This window comes from Spea bombifrons, chromosome 3 (assembly GCF_027358695.1).
Source record: "Spea bombifrons isolate aSpeBom1 chromosome 3, aSpeBom1.2.pri, whole genome shotgun sequence".
NCBI lineage: Eukaryota > Metazoa > Chordata > Amphibia > Anura > Pelobatidae > Spea > Spea bombifrons.
The window spans coordinates 86572004-86591603 of record NC_071089.1 but is presented as its reverse complement, the minus strand read 5'-3'; the positions used below and the strand labels follow the sequence as shown (position 1 = coordinate 86591603).

At 37.2% G+C, this 19600-nt stretch overlaps 1 protein-coding gene across 4 annotated transcripts in view; it reads left to right on the top strand.

The window, feature by feature from the left end:
- Positions 1-19600, top strand: part of ATP11B (ATPase phospholipid transporting 11B (putative)) — a 46262-nt gene that overhangs the window by 14999 nt on the left and 11663 nt on the right. For all 4 annotated transcript variants that reach the window (XM_053459224.1, XM_053459225.1, XM_053459223.1 and 1 more), the window contains exons 3-25: positions 186-275; positions 4003-4083; positions 4934-5041; positions 5372-5500; positions 5657-5760; positions 7548-7595; positions 7805-7869; positions 8355-8436; positions 8883-9033; positions 9360-9557; positions 10058-10216; positions 10357-10532; positions 11499-11567; positions 12154-12227; positions 12309-12412; positions 12609-12790; positions 13361-13564; positions 13680-13833; positions 13935-14037; positions 14364-14509; positions 15080-15139; positions 16697-16824; positions 17104-17242. In XM_053459224.1, the coding sequence (XP_053315199.1) occupies positions 186-275; positions 4003-4083; positions 4934-5041; positions 5372-5500; positions 5657-5760; positions 7548-7595; positions 7805-7869; positions 8355-8436; positions 8883-9033; positions 9360-9557; positions 10058-10216; positions 10357-10532; positions 11499-11567; positions 12154-12227; positions 12309-12412; positions 12609-12790; positions 13361-13564; positions 13680-13833; positions 13935-14037; positions 14364-14509; positions 15080-15139; positions 16697-16824; positions 17104-17242 (2754 nt within the window). The remainder of the gene's footprint in view (positions 1-185; positions 276-4002; positions 4084-4933; positions 5042-5371; positions 5501-5656; positions 5761-7547; positions 7596-7804; positions 7870-8354; positions 8437-8882; positions 9034-9359; positions 9558-10057; positions 10217-10356; positions 10533-11498; positions 11568-12153; positions 12228-12308; positions 12413-12608; positions 12791-13360; positions 13565-13679; positions 13834-13934; positions 14038-14363; positions 14510-15079; positions 15140-16696; positions 16825-17103; positions 17243-19600) is intronic.

The window sequence follows — 19600 nt, the reverse complement described above, 5'->3', positions numbered from 1 at the left end:
CAAAGCATATGGTGCAAGGGATTCTGGGTAGGTATATGCAAATATATATTTTTGGAACAGAAATGTTTGGCTGGAGGCTACAGCCTCGACAATCTGACCCTTTAGCAAATTGTACTAGACTTTCCTGCTGCTTAATGTTCATTTAATGTTCATACACTGATGGTTGTTTATTTTTTTCCTCGCAGTATACCGTTTTGAATTTTGTTCCGAAGAATTTATTCGAACAGTTTCGAAGAATAGCTAATTTTTATTTTCTCATCATTTTCCTTGTTCAGGTAAGTTGTTTCAAATGCTCCTGTAAATAAGTGGAATACCTCTAGCAAACAAGACATTGTATGTGGACTGAAATAGTTACCCCCCCCTCCATGTTTGCTAAAAAATGTACAGTAATTACAGGGTGTGACTTTAAAACCATGTGTTTGCCCCAAACTACTAATTTACCTACGGATCTTTAACACATGAAATGAATATTCCAACATAAGTGTTTGTTTTTTACTGATGCAGAGTTAGAAGGGGGATTATGGTTTCATTTGTTGGATAAATATATGTAATATAAATATAGTGTCCATATACTGTAAATGCATCAGAAAAGTTGGACTAAGTAATATTGCTGTATCTCACATATAGTTTGCAAGGGTTTTCATACCACGTGGCATATTATCTTTAACAGCCTGTTTTATGTTTGATAAGTATGTGCTATTATTACTGTTGCCAAGGCTGGACAGATCTCTGGAGCCTGGTATCCATGTCTCCTAAAGTTGAACTTATGCCAGTTAAATTTTATGCTGGCTTGTATTGGTCTTTATCCATAAACCCTTTTCTGGTTCATTTAAGTAATTAGACAGGATCTTTCATTCAGTAGGGTTTCTGAGACCTGGATTATTACCGAGTAGTATTATTGTCACATTGTCCGTCTGAAATAAGTACATTGAAATAAAAAAAAAAAAAAATGGGAACAAACAAGCAAAGGTAGGCTCGGTCTTAAACTTTTTCCTTTAATGAGTGTACTGGAAAATGGTTTGGGGGTGGCTTAACTAGTTCAAACGGAAACAGGAGATTTCCCCTACTCCGCAAAAGAAGGACAAAGAAAATGTTTGGTAAAAAAGAAAAAAAATGGTTCTGCACTCAACTCCTAGCAAGCTGGGTGCTAGCAGGAAAAAAGGGACAGCATAAACCCTCTTGAAGCACACGAACAAAGAAAAGGAATCCCAGCACTCCAAACAGATTCCAGTCTTTAGGATACTTTATTAAGCGAGAGCAAACAAAAGCAACGTTTCGGCCAAACAGGGCCTTTGTCAAGAAAACGTTTGGGGCTAGGATTCTGTTCTGCAGTATGTTTTAAGCTGTTGTCTACGTAAGATATTTGTGGTAAATGATTTCCGTTGTCACTGTAGGAGAGCGTTTGGACTTCATTGATCAGTGTGGTTTAATACAAGGAGAGGGATTGCATTGCACCATGCTAAAACTAAGGCCTTAGAGTTTAGAAAGGCTCACAAATGGAAATATTTGTAGGTGAGTTTTTGATGATCTGGATATCTTTAGATGGAGTCCAGGAGAAGTGAAGCGATGGTCTGCTAAAGGCAGCAGATCATTGCATTAAACTTGGTAAGACTAAGATGGAATATACCCTAAGTTAAGAGCTCCAGAGTGTCCTGGGAAAAAGCCATTGGTGGACTTATTTAACCAGTCACTGTTGGCAGGAGCAGCTCCAGAAAACTGGAACTTGGCAACTGTAGTACCACTAAACAAAAAGTGGAAACCCTGCCAGCTACAGACCAGTAAGACTTAATGGAAACCATGCTACAGTATAGGATTGGTAAATATCTGGAAGTAAATGGTTTGCATGATCGGAAACAGCACAGGTTTACTACTGTTCAAATATTTTTTACTGGGTAAAATTGACCAGGGAGGAGCAGTAGATATCGTCTATCTAGTTTTTAGTAAGGCGTTTGATGCTGTTCCCCATAGAAAACTTGGATGTCAAAGTAGTTGAATGGATAAGGCAATGGTTTACTGACCAGACGCAGAAGGTTAATGGTGTATATTTAAAGGAAGGACTTTGGGGTACCTCAGGGATCAGTATTGGTACCTGTACTTATTTTTATATTTTTATTAGTAATATTACGGAAAGTAATGGTAAGGTATGTATTTTTGCAGATGATACAGAGGTCTGCAACACGGTAGATCTTCCGTTCCGGCTGGAAGAACTTAAATGGCAAATGACTTAAGTAAATTAGACGAATGGTTGGGAGTATTGCAGCTGCAGTTTCATGTAGATAAATGTAAAATAATGCACTTGGATTGTCAAAAGGCAGAATATAGCATTGGTGACACTGTTCTGAGAGATTTAAGAATTTATTATTTCTGAGGACTTAAAGTTCAGCAGACAATGCATTAAAGTGTCAAAGTGTATAGCCTGGAGGAAAGAAAAGAGAGAGGGCAGATGTAATAGAAATATATAAATACTTATTTAACAAAGTACAAGTGGGGAGTTTATTTGAAAGGAGGAGAAATGTTAGAGCAAGAGGTCAAAGTCTAAAACTAGAGGGACGGAGGCTTAGATATAATTTTAAGGAAGTTCTACTTTACTGACAGTAGTACACAAATAGAACAGTCTCCCAGCAGAAGTGGTGAAGGCTAATGCAGTGATGGAATTTAAATATTCATGGGGTAGACATACAGCTATACCTCACTATTGGATCAGAGGAAGGACTGAAAGGAGTTTAAATCCATTGCATTAAGAAGAAAATAAATAAACTTGCAGACTAGTTGGGCAGAATGGTTCTTATCTGCTATCAAATTCTATGTTTCTATGAGGCCCTGATGCAGTGTTGTAGTGTTGCAAAGAAAACATTGTGTGAAACACACGTATATGCATTAGGGGATGTCAGAACTGGAAAATATTAATTTGATACAAGAAAACATTGAATAACACATCATACAAGTAATGTTTGCACTTCTGGATTTCATTTTAGTTGTATCTCAAATCTGACATTTCGCTTTGTAATGCGTCTTCTGGTGGTGATGTCATCTGAAAACTGCTACATAAAGCATCCACTGGCGGAAAAACATCAATTAGCATTCCAATATTAGCAAAATATCCTTCTTAATATTAAGAATCCTCTGATTTTAGAGACTTTCCCTGCAACCTTTTAGTGGGACTGACTCCTTTTAACCCCTTAAGGACCAGCCTGTTTAATTTTTGTAGTCTTTGGGACCAAGGCTGTTAACATTTCTTCGGTGCTCGTGTTTAGCTGTAATTTTCTCATCTCCCATTTAGTGAACCCACATAAGTTTTATATTGTTTTTTTTTCAGGACAAGAAGGGCTTTCTTCAGATACCTTTTATTAATCATATCATCTAATTTCCTACATAAAAAAATGAAAAACTGAAAAAAATCCACTTTTTCTCACTTTTGAAAAATCTTCTAAAAAAGCTTGTAAAAACCTGCTAAATAGATTATACTATTTGTCCTGAAATTAGAAATAGCCAGTGTTTTATGAGTTATTGCTTATGGGGCAATAAGTGCAAGTAGCATTTTGGTTCAAAACCATTTTTTTTCCAAATCTGGTTATTCTGCCCCCATGTGCTATTTTGATTAGCCAACTAATGCAATTTACTCCATCAAACCATATATTTTTGAAAACTAGACACCCCAAGGTATTTCAAATGCTGGTATTTTAACCCTTTAAATGCACAAGATTCTACCACCAGCCTTTGCCAGCGTTTTTGGTAGTAATTACCCCCCCACACACACAAATCAGGTATAAATTTATAGCTCCTTGTATGTCACTATCAAACACTACCCCAATATTTGTCAGTTGTTAAAGGGTTAAACGTTAGTTATGTTTCCTTGAACATTCCTTGCACATTGACTTGTATTTATATTTTTCTAGTCTGTGTTCCAGTTTCTAAAAATAATAAACCTTTTTCTTGCCTGATTTGCTTGTATATATATATTTTCTGATTCTTAAATGTCAAACATTTAATTTTTTCTTTCAGCTTATGATCGATACCCCCACAAGTCCTGTAACAAGCGGACTTCCGTTGTTTTTTGTAATAACAGTAACTGCCATAAAACAGGTATGTAACATAATAGTGCTCTTGTGTTTTGTCTGTGAAAGCGTATGTCTCGTGGGTGTTTTCTAAATCACATAATCTGATGCTAGGAGCTCAAGGGTCTCCATATACCCTGAGCCTGATGTTGGGTTTCATGAGGCACTGGCTTCACCGCTATATTAAAGGGACCGTCTAATGTCCCTGATATCCGCAGTAAAAAGAGAAAGCATATTAAAGGGATAACTATCACTCTGCATTTGCATAATTGCTGCTACAGCCCTGGGAACCCCAGATCATGCATTAAAAATACTCAGGTTTGTATTGCAAATGGGTGCTGTCCTATTTTTTGTTTACACTTAAGAAGGGACTTAATGTGAAAGTTACTCTTTTCCTTGGAGCTTGTTGGTTTGTCAGCTAATGGTCTTGTGGTTTGCGTGTATTAATTATGAGAAACTGCTTTCACTTCCAGCTCTCTCATCATAACAAAGTAATTTTTCCATTTTAACACAAGTGACTGGTGATGTGTTAAATATTGTGATGTGGAACAAATTATATGTAACATACCTTCGCATTTGCATAGTTTTTGTATCAAACGTCTTTAATTGTTTTTATAAATGAGCTCTTGGAAAGACAGAGTCATTGTTACACTATGCTTCAACTGATTAATAAATGGGAATAAAATTCAATTTAGCCATCTGCCTGCCGGATTGAATAAATTATTCAAAATGTAATTGATAGTCTCATCAGAATACTGACTTCTCATGTAGAGTTCCAGTACCGATGATCAAATTGTAATTCTAAAACGTAGTGTTGGATATGTAATAGTTTATTTTGACAGTCTCTTTGTATGGCTTAATTCTGCTGTGATTTTTAGGGCTATGAAGACTGGTTACGACATAAAGCAGACAATGAAGTCAACGGAGCTCCGGTTTATGTTGTTCGGAGTGGAGGCCTTGTTAAAACTAGATCAAAAAACATAAGGGTATGTATCGTTTTAAAGAAAAAACGCATGTACAGATTCAGCATTGTAGACTGACCACGTAGTAAACAAATCATAAGTGATTGATGCTTGGTATGCTCTTAACCCCTCAAGCGTATATACTCTATTTCACCCAAAGAGGGATTTCTGTATCAGTATCTCTCAATCTGTGGTGTGTGCCACTTGGGTTCCTTGTTATGGGATCAGGGTGTATGCACCCAGCGGGTCTTGGAAAGTTGTGTATGTTTAATTTTGTTTGATTTGCGTATATGGGTGTGGGTGGGTATAATAATTACTATAGCTTTGTAAACCTTGTCTATTTTACATTTTTAGGTAGGTGACATTGTCAGAGTAGCCAAAGATGAGACTTTTCCCGCTGACCTGGTGCTGCTATCGTCAGACAGATCCAATGGCTCGTGCCATGTGACAACTGCGAGTCTGGATGGTGAAACTAATCTCAAGGTTAGTCTTGTGCCACCCAATGCTTTGTCAATTTGAAATTCAATCGTGTATTTTCACCAGAAACATTATTGTAAATCACACTCCAAATTGTTCTGATTTCCAATCTTGCAAGATATTTTAAGCATATATGTAACATGGAAAAATCACTTCCCACAGACTCACTTTGCTGTTCCAGAGACAGCGGTGTTACAGACTGTTGTAGACCTGGATACATTGATAGCAGTCATAGAGTGTCACCAACCAGAAGCAGATCTCTACAGGTAAATTATATAGATGTATATATATTTTATGCTCGTGTCTTATTTTCTAACAAAATAGTATATCATCAGAGCAACATGTACCAAAAGAAATTACCACAAATAGTATTATTATGCTACCGACTAGAGTGTTGTATCTGTTGGTACTGGCAAGTCTGGATGTGACATCTATGTCTCGGTGCATATGTGCATCATCTTAAGGTGATATTGTATGCATTTTGGGTATATGAATAGATATTCTGTGTTAGCTTCAAGCAACATAAAAAATGTGCTAGTTGTTTCTTTAGAGCTGTGGTATTAGTAAGTTTGTTTTAGATGGCAAATATGTAAGACGACCAGGTAACACAAAACATGAGTTAACAAATGAAAACTTTTTAAAGTGCATCGTTGTCACTTTTTAATGACTTCCATAAGTAATTTTTCTCTTGTGAACATGCAATATGCTTAGAAAGCGGGAGTTGTTTGTTATGTTGTAGGCAGATGTAATAGAGCACAAAGCGTGTCTACTAGCGTGATTGGCCAGACAGCTGCGTGTTTCTCTCTACCCAACATGTGACCTGTACCTCTGGTTAAACCACTTTGTTTTGTTTGTAATGTATGGTCACCTCTGTGATTGTTACCATACCTTGATTAAAAATGTAGGAATTTGGAAAATGACAGCTATGCAATGCACTGTAGACAAGTTATTCGATGACCTCTGTAACAAAAGTAAGTAATAAGGGCTGAGAGCTGGGATGTATTTTAGTATAAGCCTAAGGCTTCTATAATCATTTTAGACTTTCCCTGTTAGTATTTCCTTCTTCTTTGAGAATGTATTGCGTTTACTTTAGAACCCTTGTTCTTATTTATCTTAGTTAATAGACATAAAGAATTGACTATTTGGGGTTTATTCACTGAAACAGGGAATTACACTAGAGTTGTGCTTCCATGTCCTTGAACTGGCTATGTATTCTGAAGGTCCATCCCTGGCTAATTTGAAGGGTTGAGGTGACACAGGGTCATGCATGGTTACTTCAGTGAGATGGCCTTTAAATATGCTCAATACCCGACCACCCATTCCTAGAGCAGAAACTCACTAGCTTTAGCCATTCGTGATGTAAACTGGGGACAGGGGTAAGGGAAATAAATACTGCATGAGCTTAAGGTTCTGCAAGGTTTTGTGTTTTTTTATTTAACTTCACTTTTGAAGGTGAAATGAGGTGTGGTACAAAGGTTACATGGTGGTTGGCGTTAAGATAACGTCTCAAAAGCTTCCGTATTCGGAACCTCAGAGGGTTGAACAATTGCAGTGTTTATAGTTTGTATTGCAGATTTTAACCACCCAATCGAGTGAGTAGTACATTGGCTGAAATCTATTTAACGTGACTCTTTCACTTTACATTAATAGGTCACAAATCTTCTTTTTCAGTTTTTCTTTTTAATAACTTTAACCGCTTGAAGACCCTCTGCATGTAGTTTCCCTCTCCTCCAAAAATTGGGGGGGGGATGACAAAACTGCAAGAACATTGACATCACTGAGTTCTACAAGCTAGGTCCTTAATGTGGACAGGGCAAATTAATAATAAAAGGAGAGAAATAAATATAAAACATGCTCCAATACCACTAGAAACATAAAAATCACCCAAAAGTACTATGTAAGGGACCACTAGAACTTAGAGACTTATTTTAAGAAGATACAGAAATATCTCATCTGAACAGGCCTCAAACTGATTTTTGCCCTTTAAATGCATTTTCGTGACATTTTTTTTAGTAATTCTCGACATAATTAACTTTTTGTTTTATTTCTTAAGATTTGTTGGGAGAATAACCGTGCGTCAGCATTCAGAAGACATAGTTCGGTAAGCTGCTTTTAAATTAGTTTAAACACTGGTTTTAACGTTTTTGTATACTTTGGCTATAGCTTAACAGGAAGCCGTTTCACACATTTGTAGTTTATGCGCAAAACACTAAACATACACATTTTCTAGTTCATGTTCGTGGTACTGTAAGTGGTGCTTTTTTCCCCAAGTGTTTTCGCTAAAGAATTTTCTTGTCAACTATTTTTTAGGCCGCTTGGGCCAGAAAACCTGTTACTGCGAGGAGCAAGGTTAAAAAATGCCAAAGAAATTTTCGGTAGGTTTATCTTTATTCTCGTTTCGTGTGATCTGTTGCTCAGTGCATTCGGAATTAAACAGACGTCTATACCACAAACCACAGATTTAGCCGTTTGCTTTACCCATTCTCTAGTAGAAAATTTTAAAATCTTATCACCATAGCAACCAAATGAATAGAAGCAGAGAAGAACCATTCGGACCATCTAGTCTAGATTCTGCCTTAATCAGTAGTCTTGTCATGTATTCATACATATCCATATGCCTGTCCCATGTATGTCCCCTTACTGTATTATTATTTACCATTCTTGCTGGGAGACTTATCTGCTACCCTCTCAGTAAAGTGCAGTATATTTCCTTGAGCTGAATTCCAATTATAAACCTAGTTCTTCATCTTACATGAGAAATACTCATTGATGCACACAGCAAGAGAAATACAATTTTAGTGCTTAGAAGTGAGAATGAAATCTTCTGTTTGTTTTTTCTTTCCCCCCGTTCGACTTTTAGGGGTGGCGGTATACACGGGAATGGAAGCCAAAATGGCATTAAATTACAAAAGTAAATCACAAAAGAGATCTGCTGTTGAGAAGTAAGTTGCAATTGTTGGGCATGTGGGATCTGGCTGCCTTAGTAGCCTATTTATTAAAATATACATAGAAGAAGCCTCATGTGAAGCCAATGTGTTTTTATGGAGCAACACAAGAGGCAATATGAACAATCTCATTAAGTTAGCATTTTTTTGAAGGTATATGTCTTATAATATATAATCATGTCTATTTTTACTGCATAGGAATATATCCACACTGATGGTTTGAGTTAATAGCTGAAAGGGTACATCTCTGAGGGATGGGCATTGGAATTTTAGTTATTGTTACCGCCTTACAAAGTTTTTTTCACATAACGTAGCATGCGGTGTTAAATGCCATCCTTGAGGTGTGTAGTTACTGTATTAAGATCTTTTGTGTTCCAAATACATTGGATGCTTGTCTGTATTTTAAATTAAGGTGTTTGAGAAACTTCTCATTGTTCTTATAGATCCATGAACACGTTTCTGCTTGTGTACCTGATAATTCTGCTCTTTGAAGCCATCTTGAGCACAATTTTGAAATATGCATGGCAAGCTGAGGAGAAATGGGATGAGCCGTGGTACAACCAGAAAACTGAGCATGAAAGGAACAGCAGTAAGGTGTGTATCACCTTTCATACTAATGAAATAAGAGGGTTATTGGACATACATGTCCAAATATATCATGTTAAACGGCGATGATAATAGTTACAGTGATAAATTAGATTTATACTACATTTTAAGTATCTTTATAAAATATATCTAATTGTGCTAGACTGTGTATGTGACATGCTAACACCATGGCTGTTTTTGGCCAGAAGTTTGGCCAGAACCAGGTATCATGCATGAAAGTTAAAGTTCAGTTTCTCCTGGCTTGTGTACAGGTTGCATACCTTGTAATTCTGCTTTGCTATTACATTATTGCGTATGTGTTTTGATTCCACCAGATCCTCAGATTCATTTCGGATTTTCTGGCATTTCTGGTCCTTTACAATTTTATCATTCCTATTTCGCTTTACGTTACCGTGGAGATGCAGAAATTCCTTGGTTCGTTTTTCATTGTTTGGGACCTTGACCTTTACCATGAAGAGACGAATCAGAGAGCTCAGGTTAACACGTCCGACCTCAACGAGGAGCTGGGACAGGTAGTGTATGTTGTCTGTACCGTTACCATTACGTTAACAAAAACTACCACAGTGTCTCCGTTCAATAAAATGGACATGTTTGCATGTCCCTGGACCATTACATCGGTCATCTGAAGTTTGTGATGTTGTAAGAGCTCAGTGGAAGCTCTTAAATATTTAGATATTTTTTTTCTTTCAGTGGTCTGTGCTGTTAAGGGACTCCTTTTTGTGTTTGTTGCAAATCTTTTATGTGTGTTCATTTGCCCCGGGAACAGGGAGCCTTACAGTGTTGGGGTGGTAATGCAGTAGCTTGCAGTTAGGAGAATAGGCCAAGTAGATCTTTCCATTTTGTGAAGGAGATGTATTTGTATTTTTATTATTATATGCATATTCCTCAGTATCAGATCTACAGTAGAATTCTTGATAACATGCAAAATGTTTTTAACCCTTCATGCCCTTCTTCTGTTTGCTTCGATTAGGATTGATCTCTGTATTAATTTCCATGCCTTTCCATGTCACAGGTGGAATACGTGTTCACTGATAAAACAGGCACGCTAACAGAAAATGAGATGCAGTTTCGGGAATGCTCAGTAAATGGAATTAAGTACCAAGAGATTAATGGCAAACTTGTGCCGGAAGGAGTGACTCTAGATTTCCCAGATGGCCCCGTTACAAGTCTTGTAAGATATATTTTATAGTCTACATATGCAATAATTTCTTATTTCCTAAATACCAAAGTACTTTTCCGCCATATTCATTGTTAGTGTTTCGGTGAAAAGAAACTACGCCTGCCCTAAGTAATTCCTTTGTGTTTCTACAGAGCATGGAGGAAGAGCTCTTCTTTAAAGCAGTCTCGTTATGTCACACGGTGCAAATATGCCATGACCAGGTAGATGGGTACTCGGATGGTTTCCAGTGTGCAAATGGCATATCCTCCCAGCAAGAATACTATGCTTCTTCACCAGATGAGAAAGCTTTAGTTGAAGCTTCTAGAAGGTGAGAAGGATTAATGGGCTACTGCTATCATATCATCTATCATTAACTGCATTGGTATTTACTTTTTCAACAGAGCTTTTACATCAATACATGTAATGATATCTGTTTAACACCAATGCTAATTTGCATATGTTTTTTTTAAAAAGCCATGTTCTTTGGGTTGAAAAAACACCATCTGGATTAAATCGGCATTTGCTCGGCCTTCCTCTGAGGTCTATTCCAGAATACGCAGCAGTGGACAATAATATCACTAATAAGATTACATTTTGGATTTGATTTAGAACAGAAAAACAGTATTCCATTCACGTCTCATGACATCTTCAAATCTTGAAGATGTTGTGTAGGCAGCTTGAAATCCTTTGCTTTCCTGTAAAGTCTGTTTTCCGGAAGGAATGAATCTTTGTAATTTGAAGCATAAGCTTGTGAGCCAGGCTCGCTTTACCTAATGGATCGCTTTGTCTTAGTCTGTCAGTTCTAGTTTTGTCATGCCCTTTTAATATATGTGTTGCAAGAAGAGCTGTATAATTCGTTGGCGCTATTTAAATAAAAGATTTGTTTGCCTTATCTACAGACAGAATCTTTCACTGAGGCTATCTTAGGTACACACGATTACACCTTTTCTATTAGCTTTAGTAGTATCTTTAATTGATTCCATTAATTTTAAAGGGCTTTTCATTGAGTTTTAACCAGTCTTGTAATAGCAGCTTAGGTATGGGCTTCAATTTATAAATCAGTCTCTGCAATAAGATGCATAATGGAACTCTTTTTGAATGCTCCCTCTGATCTTTAATAGCTCTTGACTATATCAGCCCTGCCAATAATCGTGTTTAATTGCACTGTTCACCCTGACTGTCGGATCTATTAGAGTCTAAATGTTTCCTGTGTTCTTCCACAATACGTATTTTGTTGTGAGATTGTAGCAGCCAAACCAAAGAATGACACCATTTTCCCCTTTTTGCTTTACAGAATGGGTGTTGCGTTTTCTGGTATTAATGGAGAAATTATGGATATTAAAGTTCTTGGAAAACTCGAAAGGTAACACAACGTAGAAGTTAGGTGAAGACTTATCTCCCATATTGAATTCCCAGATATTTGACATACAGCTTGCAAATCAGAAGGTTTCAAATATTCTAATGATCACTACTTAAATTATTCAATGTATGTATACATGTATATAATGCGCACCTATATATTATGTGGCAATACTACAGAAGATATACAGTATGTATCCTTATCAAACGCACAGGGAAGACAAATGTGTTTGATGTTGGATATATAATGTGCGTTTTCAGGCAGAAGTTGCTTAATACCCAAATGCAGGCTTGTTTCAATGCGCTTGACACTGGTTCATTTATACATCTCCACCAGTCCAATTTTGTTGTAATGTTCTAAATGTGGAGCAGTTACCATAGAAACCAGTGGAATAATGTGCCTGCTGATAACTCCACAGTTAAAACTTGGCTGTAAAAATGATCTTCCCCAATGTCCTACTTCTCCTGTTACCACGTAATTGTATTATGTCTATTGATCTCAGTGTTTTTGTTTATTAAATTTATAAAATATAAGACAGGTAGAAAGATATCTGATATCATTTTGACCTACGTCTGCTGTCCTCCTTAAGGTACAAGCTTCTACATGTCTTGGAGTTTGATGCAAATCGTCGTAGAATGAGTGTTATTATACAAAGTTCTTCTGGTAAGAGTTCAAGCCGTTTTCTGAAAATATGTTCCTTTCTGATATCGTGTGCTTAATTCCTTTGTTTTGTATTTTCGGTAGGCGACAAAATACTTTTCACCAAGGGAGCGGAGTCATCTATACTCCCATATGCCAAAAGTGGAGAAATAGAAAGAACCAGACTACATGTTGACGAGTTTGCTTTAGTAAGTTTGTAAATTTTAGGTAAATTCTTAAAACTTGATTTCTTTACAATATATTTGTTCGTGCTACAACTAGTTGTACTGTCGAAGATTCTTATTCTGTGCTTGTTTGTATGTACTTGTATAGCCTTCTCGATTTAACCTGTTTCTCACCCTCCGGAAACTTATATATTTTTTTTTTTGCTTTCTCCTTTCCTAGAAAGGGCTGAGAACACTGTGTGTTGCCTATAGGAGGTTCACAGCGGAAGAGTATCAGGAGATTGATCGGCGATTGAATGAGGCTAGGACTGCACTACAACAAAGGGAAGAACGCTTAGCTGATGTATTCGACTTCATAGAGCGAGACCTGGAGCTTCTAGGGGCAACTGGGGTAGAAGACAAGTAAGAAGAGTGCACCGTCCTGAACTCATCTTGATAAACTGTACCGGCTGTAATAGATTGGGCCATAGTCGTACAAATCAGATGTGGCACAAATGTGTAAATATGGAGCAATAACCATGGAGGCAGTGGGATATTCTCAATGATTGCTCCAGGAGCTGTTCATAATTTCCCAGTGTCCAATAGAAGGTTCCTGCTGCAAGAATTTGTACTCTTATTTTTGAAATAAGCCTACTTTTAATAGGTTTCTTATTACTTATATTTACTAACTTGAATTATTTAAGAGTATACAGTGGTTCCATGGATCTGTCTATACAGTAACTTTCACTGCATACAACGTGTCTGTTGGAACAATGGAAATGATTGTAGGTTTTACCGAAGTATAGATGGCAATACCCAAGTAATTCCTGGCTTGGAATATTGGGGGTGTAATTTCAGGCTTTCAATAATGCACATACCGGTGAGATTTATAATGGGGCTTCTAAACCTTTGTAAATGAAATATATAAACACATATCTCCTTTTATGTAATCCTATAAAAGCAATTGATAAATTTGGACTACAAATGTTTCAGGCTCCAGGACAAGGTCCAGGAAACGATAGAGGCCCTTCGTTTGGCAGGGATCAAAGTTTGGGTGCTCACAGGAGACAAGCACGAAACGGCTGTGAGCGTCAGCTTATCCTGCGGGCATTTTCACAGAACCATGAATATCCTTGAACTTGTACAGCAAAAGTCAGACCGTGACTGTGCAGAACAGCTTAGACAGCTCGCAAGGAGGTAGGTGAATGAAGAATGATTAGGCATTCACACCACACACAATATTCTTTAGGTTTACTCACACTATAGTCATGTAGTACATTTTAGGCTACATGTAATTTTCTGTCTTATCTAGACTACAGGATGATCATGTTATTCAGCATGGGCTGGTCGTGGATGGAGCCAGTCTTTCTTTAGCACTCAGGGAACACGAAAAGCTGTTTATGGAAGTCTGTAAGAGCTGCTCTGCTGTGTTGTGCTGTCGAATGGCTCCTTTACAAAAAGCAAAGGTGAGGACATGTAGGTGTACTTAAAAATGCATTGGCCTGCTTCTTAAGTTGCATGCAAATGTGTCAGAAACCTCTAACTAAAAATAATCTTTCATGTTTAGGTGGTTAGACTGTTAAAAATCTCTCCAGAAAAGCCCATCACGCTAGCTATCGGAGATGGTGCAAATGATGTGAGCATGATACAAGAAGCTCATGTGGGAATTGGTGAGTTATTTTCATATCTATGGACTGGTGATATTGAAAGTTATCATACGCGGGAGCTCTGACAGGTTATTTGCCTCCGTTAGCTTCCATATGAGCTCCTTTGGTTGTGACATTGATGGAGAGTTTTGAGGTTAGTTCCAGGTCGGCAACAGTTGGGACAAAGTTTAATTTAAAAAAAAAAAAAAAGTCTGATTTGTAGGGAAAATGAGTGGTGTCGTGACATTCAGGCTTTAAAAAAATAGTATATAAACTACCACTGTCTCATGATTAAAGAAATGACTGGTCGTGACTAGGGAAATGGTAACTTCTTTGCTTTCTTTGTGTAGGCATCATGGGAAAAGAGGGCAGACAGGCTGTGAGGAACAGTGACTATGCAATTGCAAGATTCAAATTCCTCTCAAAACTGCTCTTGGTGCATGGCCACTACTACTACATTAGAATAGCCACCCTTGTACAGTACTTTTTTTATAAGGTATGTATCTTTTCGCAGATTTCTGGTGACAACAGTGTCAGCGTGTGTTTGTGTGTGTGTAAAATTTTTACAAGATGTAGAAATACAAACTATTTAAAAAAATAAATAAAAACCTAATCAGCACAAAATTTTCACTCAGCGTGTCATAGGGTACATGACTGGAAAGTGCACCTTTTTTGATAAAGCAAAGTGTGTTTTGTTTAATTTATTAAAAAAGCCATTTTATTTTTCTTGTGAGGTTTACATTGTCACTGGTGCTACCACAATTGATACATTTTTGAGAATGCAGTAATATGTCTGTGCATTTATTTTTTAATGCTTTAGTTGGGGGGCGTTAATGGATTTCGAGTATTTTATTTACTACGCCTACTTCTAAATATATCTGTCCGTGTGATCTGGGCTTTCACAAACTTTGGTCATTGTCCACTTAGATCTCACCTTAGATATTTTTCTGTGTTGTAGAAATGAATCTCTACAGGAATGATTGCTGATTTACTGAAATTAGCAATGTTGTCTACATTTCTTATGTAGACTGTTTTTTTCTGATATTGTGTATTTTTTCTTTTACAGAATGTGTGCTTTATTACACCACAGTTTTTGTATCAGTTCTTTTGTTTATTTTCACAACAGGTAAGTTGATTTTTTTTTATTTTGGTGCCAGCAGTAGACTTGGGGTAAGCAAACTTTCTAATTTAAGAGTAGCAGAAATGTGGATGGTCCATGAGTTGCTGGTTCATACAGTATCTCACAAAAGTGAGTACACCCCTCACATTTTTGTAAATATTTTATTATATCTTTTCATGTGACAACACTGAAGAAATTACGCTCTGCTACAATGTAAAGTAGTGAGTGTACAGCCTGTATAACAGTGTAAATTTGCTGTCCCCTCAAAATAACCCAACACACAGCCATTAATGTCTAAACCTTGGCAACAGAAGTGAGTATATATAGTATCACACAAGGTACCCAATGCTAAGATTAAATGAATAAATTATTTTTAAAGATTTTGAAAAACAAATTTAAAAAAAATATAGCGAGAGCCGTTACAATGTTACATCTAACAGGAGGAAGCCATCGAAGCTGGCTTCTGCTTTCATGGGAGAGTCCAGGGAGGGAGATGTCCCTGACTCTGCAACAAAGTCATGACGTACATGCACGTCTTAATGGGCTTCTTGGCACAAGTTTTAAGGACGTACAGGTGCGTCCTATGTGGATTATAAGGGTTTTAAAACAATATCCAGAACAAACATAAGAATTCAAAAAATATAAAAAATTTCAAAATTTATAATAAAAAAAGCAAACCAGTATATGCATTTGTCTCTACTCAGTAAGTGATTTCTTTATATTTTGATTTTTTTTGTAGTTATGCTATTGTGGCCAATCCATTGGGTCGTGTATGCTATTGTTAATTTATTGGATATATATTTGTCTTTTGATGTAATTATTTGTATATTTTTAATATGGTTATTCATTGTGTATGTGTATATATGTATGTATATGAAGAACTGTTGTATAGCTGGCACCTTTTGTTTTAACATATTAGGGTAGCCTGACAATTGATCATTCCATTTCAAAATAGACACTAGTAGTATTAAAATTATCTCCCTCACAAACATGGATTATGAGCGTCATTACAAGAAAAGAAGAACATTGTAGGTAAATATTGTGCCAGTGAAAACCACTTACACTTCCCGTATAGTCAGGTGTGTACCCTTAGTGATCTCATTTGTATGGTAATATAGTAGATCAGGACTTGTGTAATAACACAGAATTACCTCAACCCTTTCAAATTTCACTCTTCTCTGGTATCAAGATCATGTGACACCGGTGCCCCGTCATAGAAGCCCCAGGGGAAGTGCCGGCAGCAGCAGAGGTTGTCTCTCACGCAGACGGCCACCGGCTGCCAGAGAGGATGATCCAGGTCTCCTGCAGCACTGCGAGGATCTGGATCTTAGTCTTGGGGTCAGACTTCTAGGTAGTCTGATCTACAGTAGTGATCTGCCAGACCTAAACTCATCAGGAAAGGTTTCCAATGCAGTATGGGCATTATACAGTTATATGCTATGTGGAGTTCATTAAATCTCATGGAAGATTAGCATTAACAATCGCATGTCTAGCAATAGCACATATAAATGTTGCATTGTGCTGTAAATGCTCTTAATATTCTTGCCTTGTTTTTTCTTACAGACACTGTATGACAGTGTGTATCTGACTTTGTACAATATTTGCTTCACTTCCTTACCTATCCTGATATACAGTCTGTTTGAACAACATGTGCATCCGCATGTGTTACAGACCAAACCTGGTCTCTATCGGTGAGTGTGATTGATCTGCAATTGATTGATTTTTTTCTTTACCCAAATTTAGTTGGCTTGTGTAGGAAACTTATTTAAAATATAAAAATTCCTCCTGCTTACTGTTGTAGCAAGAATGCATGGCACATTAGCCATGTTTGTATTTTCTTATGCTATTGTGTATACTCATAAATGCTATTTAGTATGCTAAGTACGTGCGACATATACAGTCTTGTATATTGTAGCCTGTGTTTTTTTGTAAAATGCAGTGTTATGAATGTGTTTTGTTTATTTCTGCAGAGACATTAGTAAAAATGCCCTGCTTGGTTTTAAACCATTTCTCTACTGGACCCTTTTGGGCTTTGGGCATGCCTTTGTTTTCTTTTTCGGGTCATACCTTCTCATGGGTGAAGATACTTCTCTGCTGGGTAATGGCCAGGTAGGTGGATTTTTGGACACAATTTTGCTGTTTGACTTTGTGGGGTTTTGAGTGGAGAATAAAAAGGATAATCAAGACATGCTGTGCTAGAGACAGGGTTTCCAGGGCATTGACTTGGTGAAATACGTAGCCTGCTTTTTACAGTTGCTAAACAGTTTTGTAGATAATAATACATGCTGGACTCCGTAAAAAAAATTAAATAATTGTTAATGTTACAGGGGAAATATTTTTCTTGGAGCCATAGATACAGTACTGTATGAAGAGAAGAGTTTTAGCATTGTCTTTGTATTATCTAGTGTTAATGCTGTGAGGGCAGCCAAGATTCTCCGGAAAAATAACAGTATGCTACTCTAAACTTGCCCCATGCAGTGTAAGTTCAGATAACTCAATACATCTGTACAGATTTGTGAGCTGTCCGTGTCACTTATTCTGTGACTTATCTGTGAAGACATATATGATGAAAAAACGCGTGTTGGGTCTTAGCTTTATGTTGGCTGATGTAGTTATACTGCATGGGGCTTTTTCTTGTTCTTTTTTCTCTGCTTTTATCAATAGTACCATTATCTTGTGTGAAGATCTTTTCTTGGTTCATCTCTGCGCTGTGCTCTTCTTTTATCTGTTACCTCTACTTCTCTTCCTTTCTTCTCCTTTCCATTCCATGCATGCAATCAGATTTTGATGCCTAACAGGCAACTGGTAAGATTATCACCAAAGGGGAAAGAGTGGTGTGACATTGTGTTTTTATACATCTTGTCATACTGAACAGGGGATACGTAGCTTTTAGCATGTGTGCGCCCCAGGGCCGCAAAGTAGATTATTGAGCACCACTGCATCAATTGAAAGGAGCTCATTAAGTGTGTTTGTGACTGATATAGAAGAAACCCACAAATTTTACCAGGATATCTAGTTGTGGGTTATATGTGTCAAACCATAACTCCTTGGCTCACATTAACCCAACAGTTTATACAGCCTGGAGTTGTATTTGAGGCTGTTCCTTGGAACTAATGGGATTTTAGACATGTTAGGAGCCAAATAAGCACCGCAGATAAACCAGCTATGTCCCCATGCTGAAGCATAATAATTTCACCATGAGTATGCATATAACTTATATATTGGATAAAAGATGTTTATCTAACACATTTCAGACTTAAGTGGTAACCCTAATCACTTTCACTGGACGGTGGACGGTGGAGGATGGGCTGTTAACCCACAGCAAAATATAAGCTAGCAGTTAAAAATGCAGTATTATTTCAGTTACTAAAATAAGGTTTAAATGTTTCTCTATGATGTTAAAATATACCGAATTATTGTTGCTTAATTCAGTAGAAGCATCAAGAACCCCTCTTCCTCATGCTTTGTAGTGTTTGTGTAAATAAACACAGATTCATACAGATGTGGAGTTGCAGAATAAACCGGTATTACTGCTCAGAATTTCCTTGATGTTGTTTTTGCTTCCTATTTTTTATTACATTTAAATTACTTCTGTATTTTTAACAACTTTATCTTTGGAGTTTGTGTTGTGATATATTAGAAACCAAAATACCTCTTGCACTCACAATTGAATGTGATTAAGTCCTGTATAGGGTAAAATGTGTCAGATTATTTCTCTGCTTAGTTTAGCTTCATGTGTGCTGTGCTGTGTACTACTTTGGTTTAGAAGAAATGGAAAAACAATACCTATACACTATACAACCAAAAGTATATGAACACCTGACCATCACATACATCTCTATGAGCTTTTTGGACATTTCATTCCAAAACCATGGGCATTAATATGGAATGTCTGCCTCGCAATCGCCATTCTAGTTCATTCCAAAGATGCTCAGTGGGGTTGAGGTCAGGTCTCTTGGGTTCCTTCACCACTAACTCACCAAACCATGTTTTTAGGGACCTTTCTTTCTGCGCCTTGACACAGTCATGCTGTCATGGAAAAGGGCCCTCACCAAACTGTTCCCACAAAGTTGGAGGCATACAACTGTGTAAAATGTCTTTGTATGCTGTAGCAATAACATTATCCTTCATTGGAACTAAGGGGCCTAGCCAAAACCCAGAAAAACAGCCCTAAACTATTCTCACCTCCACCACTACACCTTCCGGTAGGTAGAGTTGTCTTGGCTTCCACCAAACACAGATTTGGCCATCAGACGTCCGGATAGAGGAGCCTGATTCATCACTCCAGAAAACGCATTTCCCACTGCAGATGTGCTTTACACCACTACAGCTGACACATTGCATTACTCATAGTGATCTTTCACTTGAGTGCATCTGCTTGGCTATACTTTTGGTCATACGGTGTACTTTGATACTTTGTACACTTATAGATCTGGATACCTTTACTTGACTTTACCTTGTGTTTCT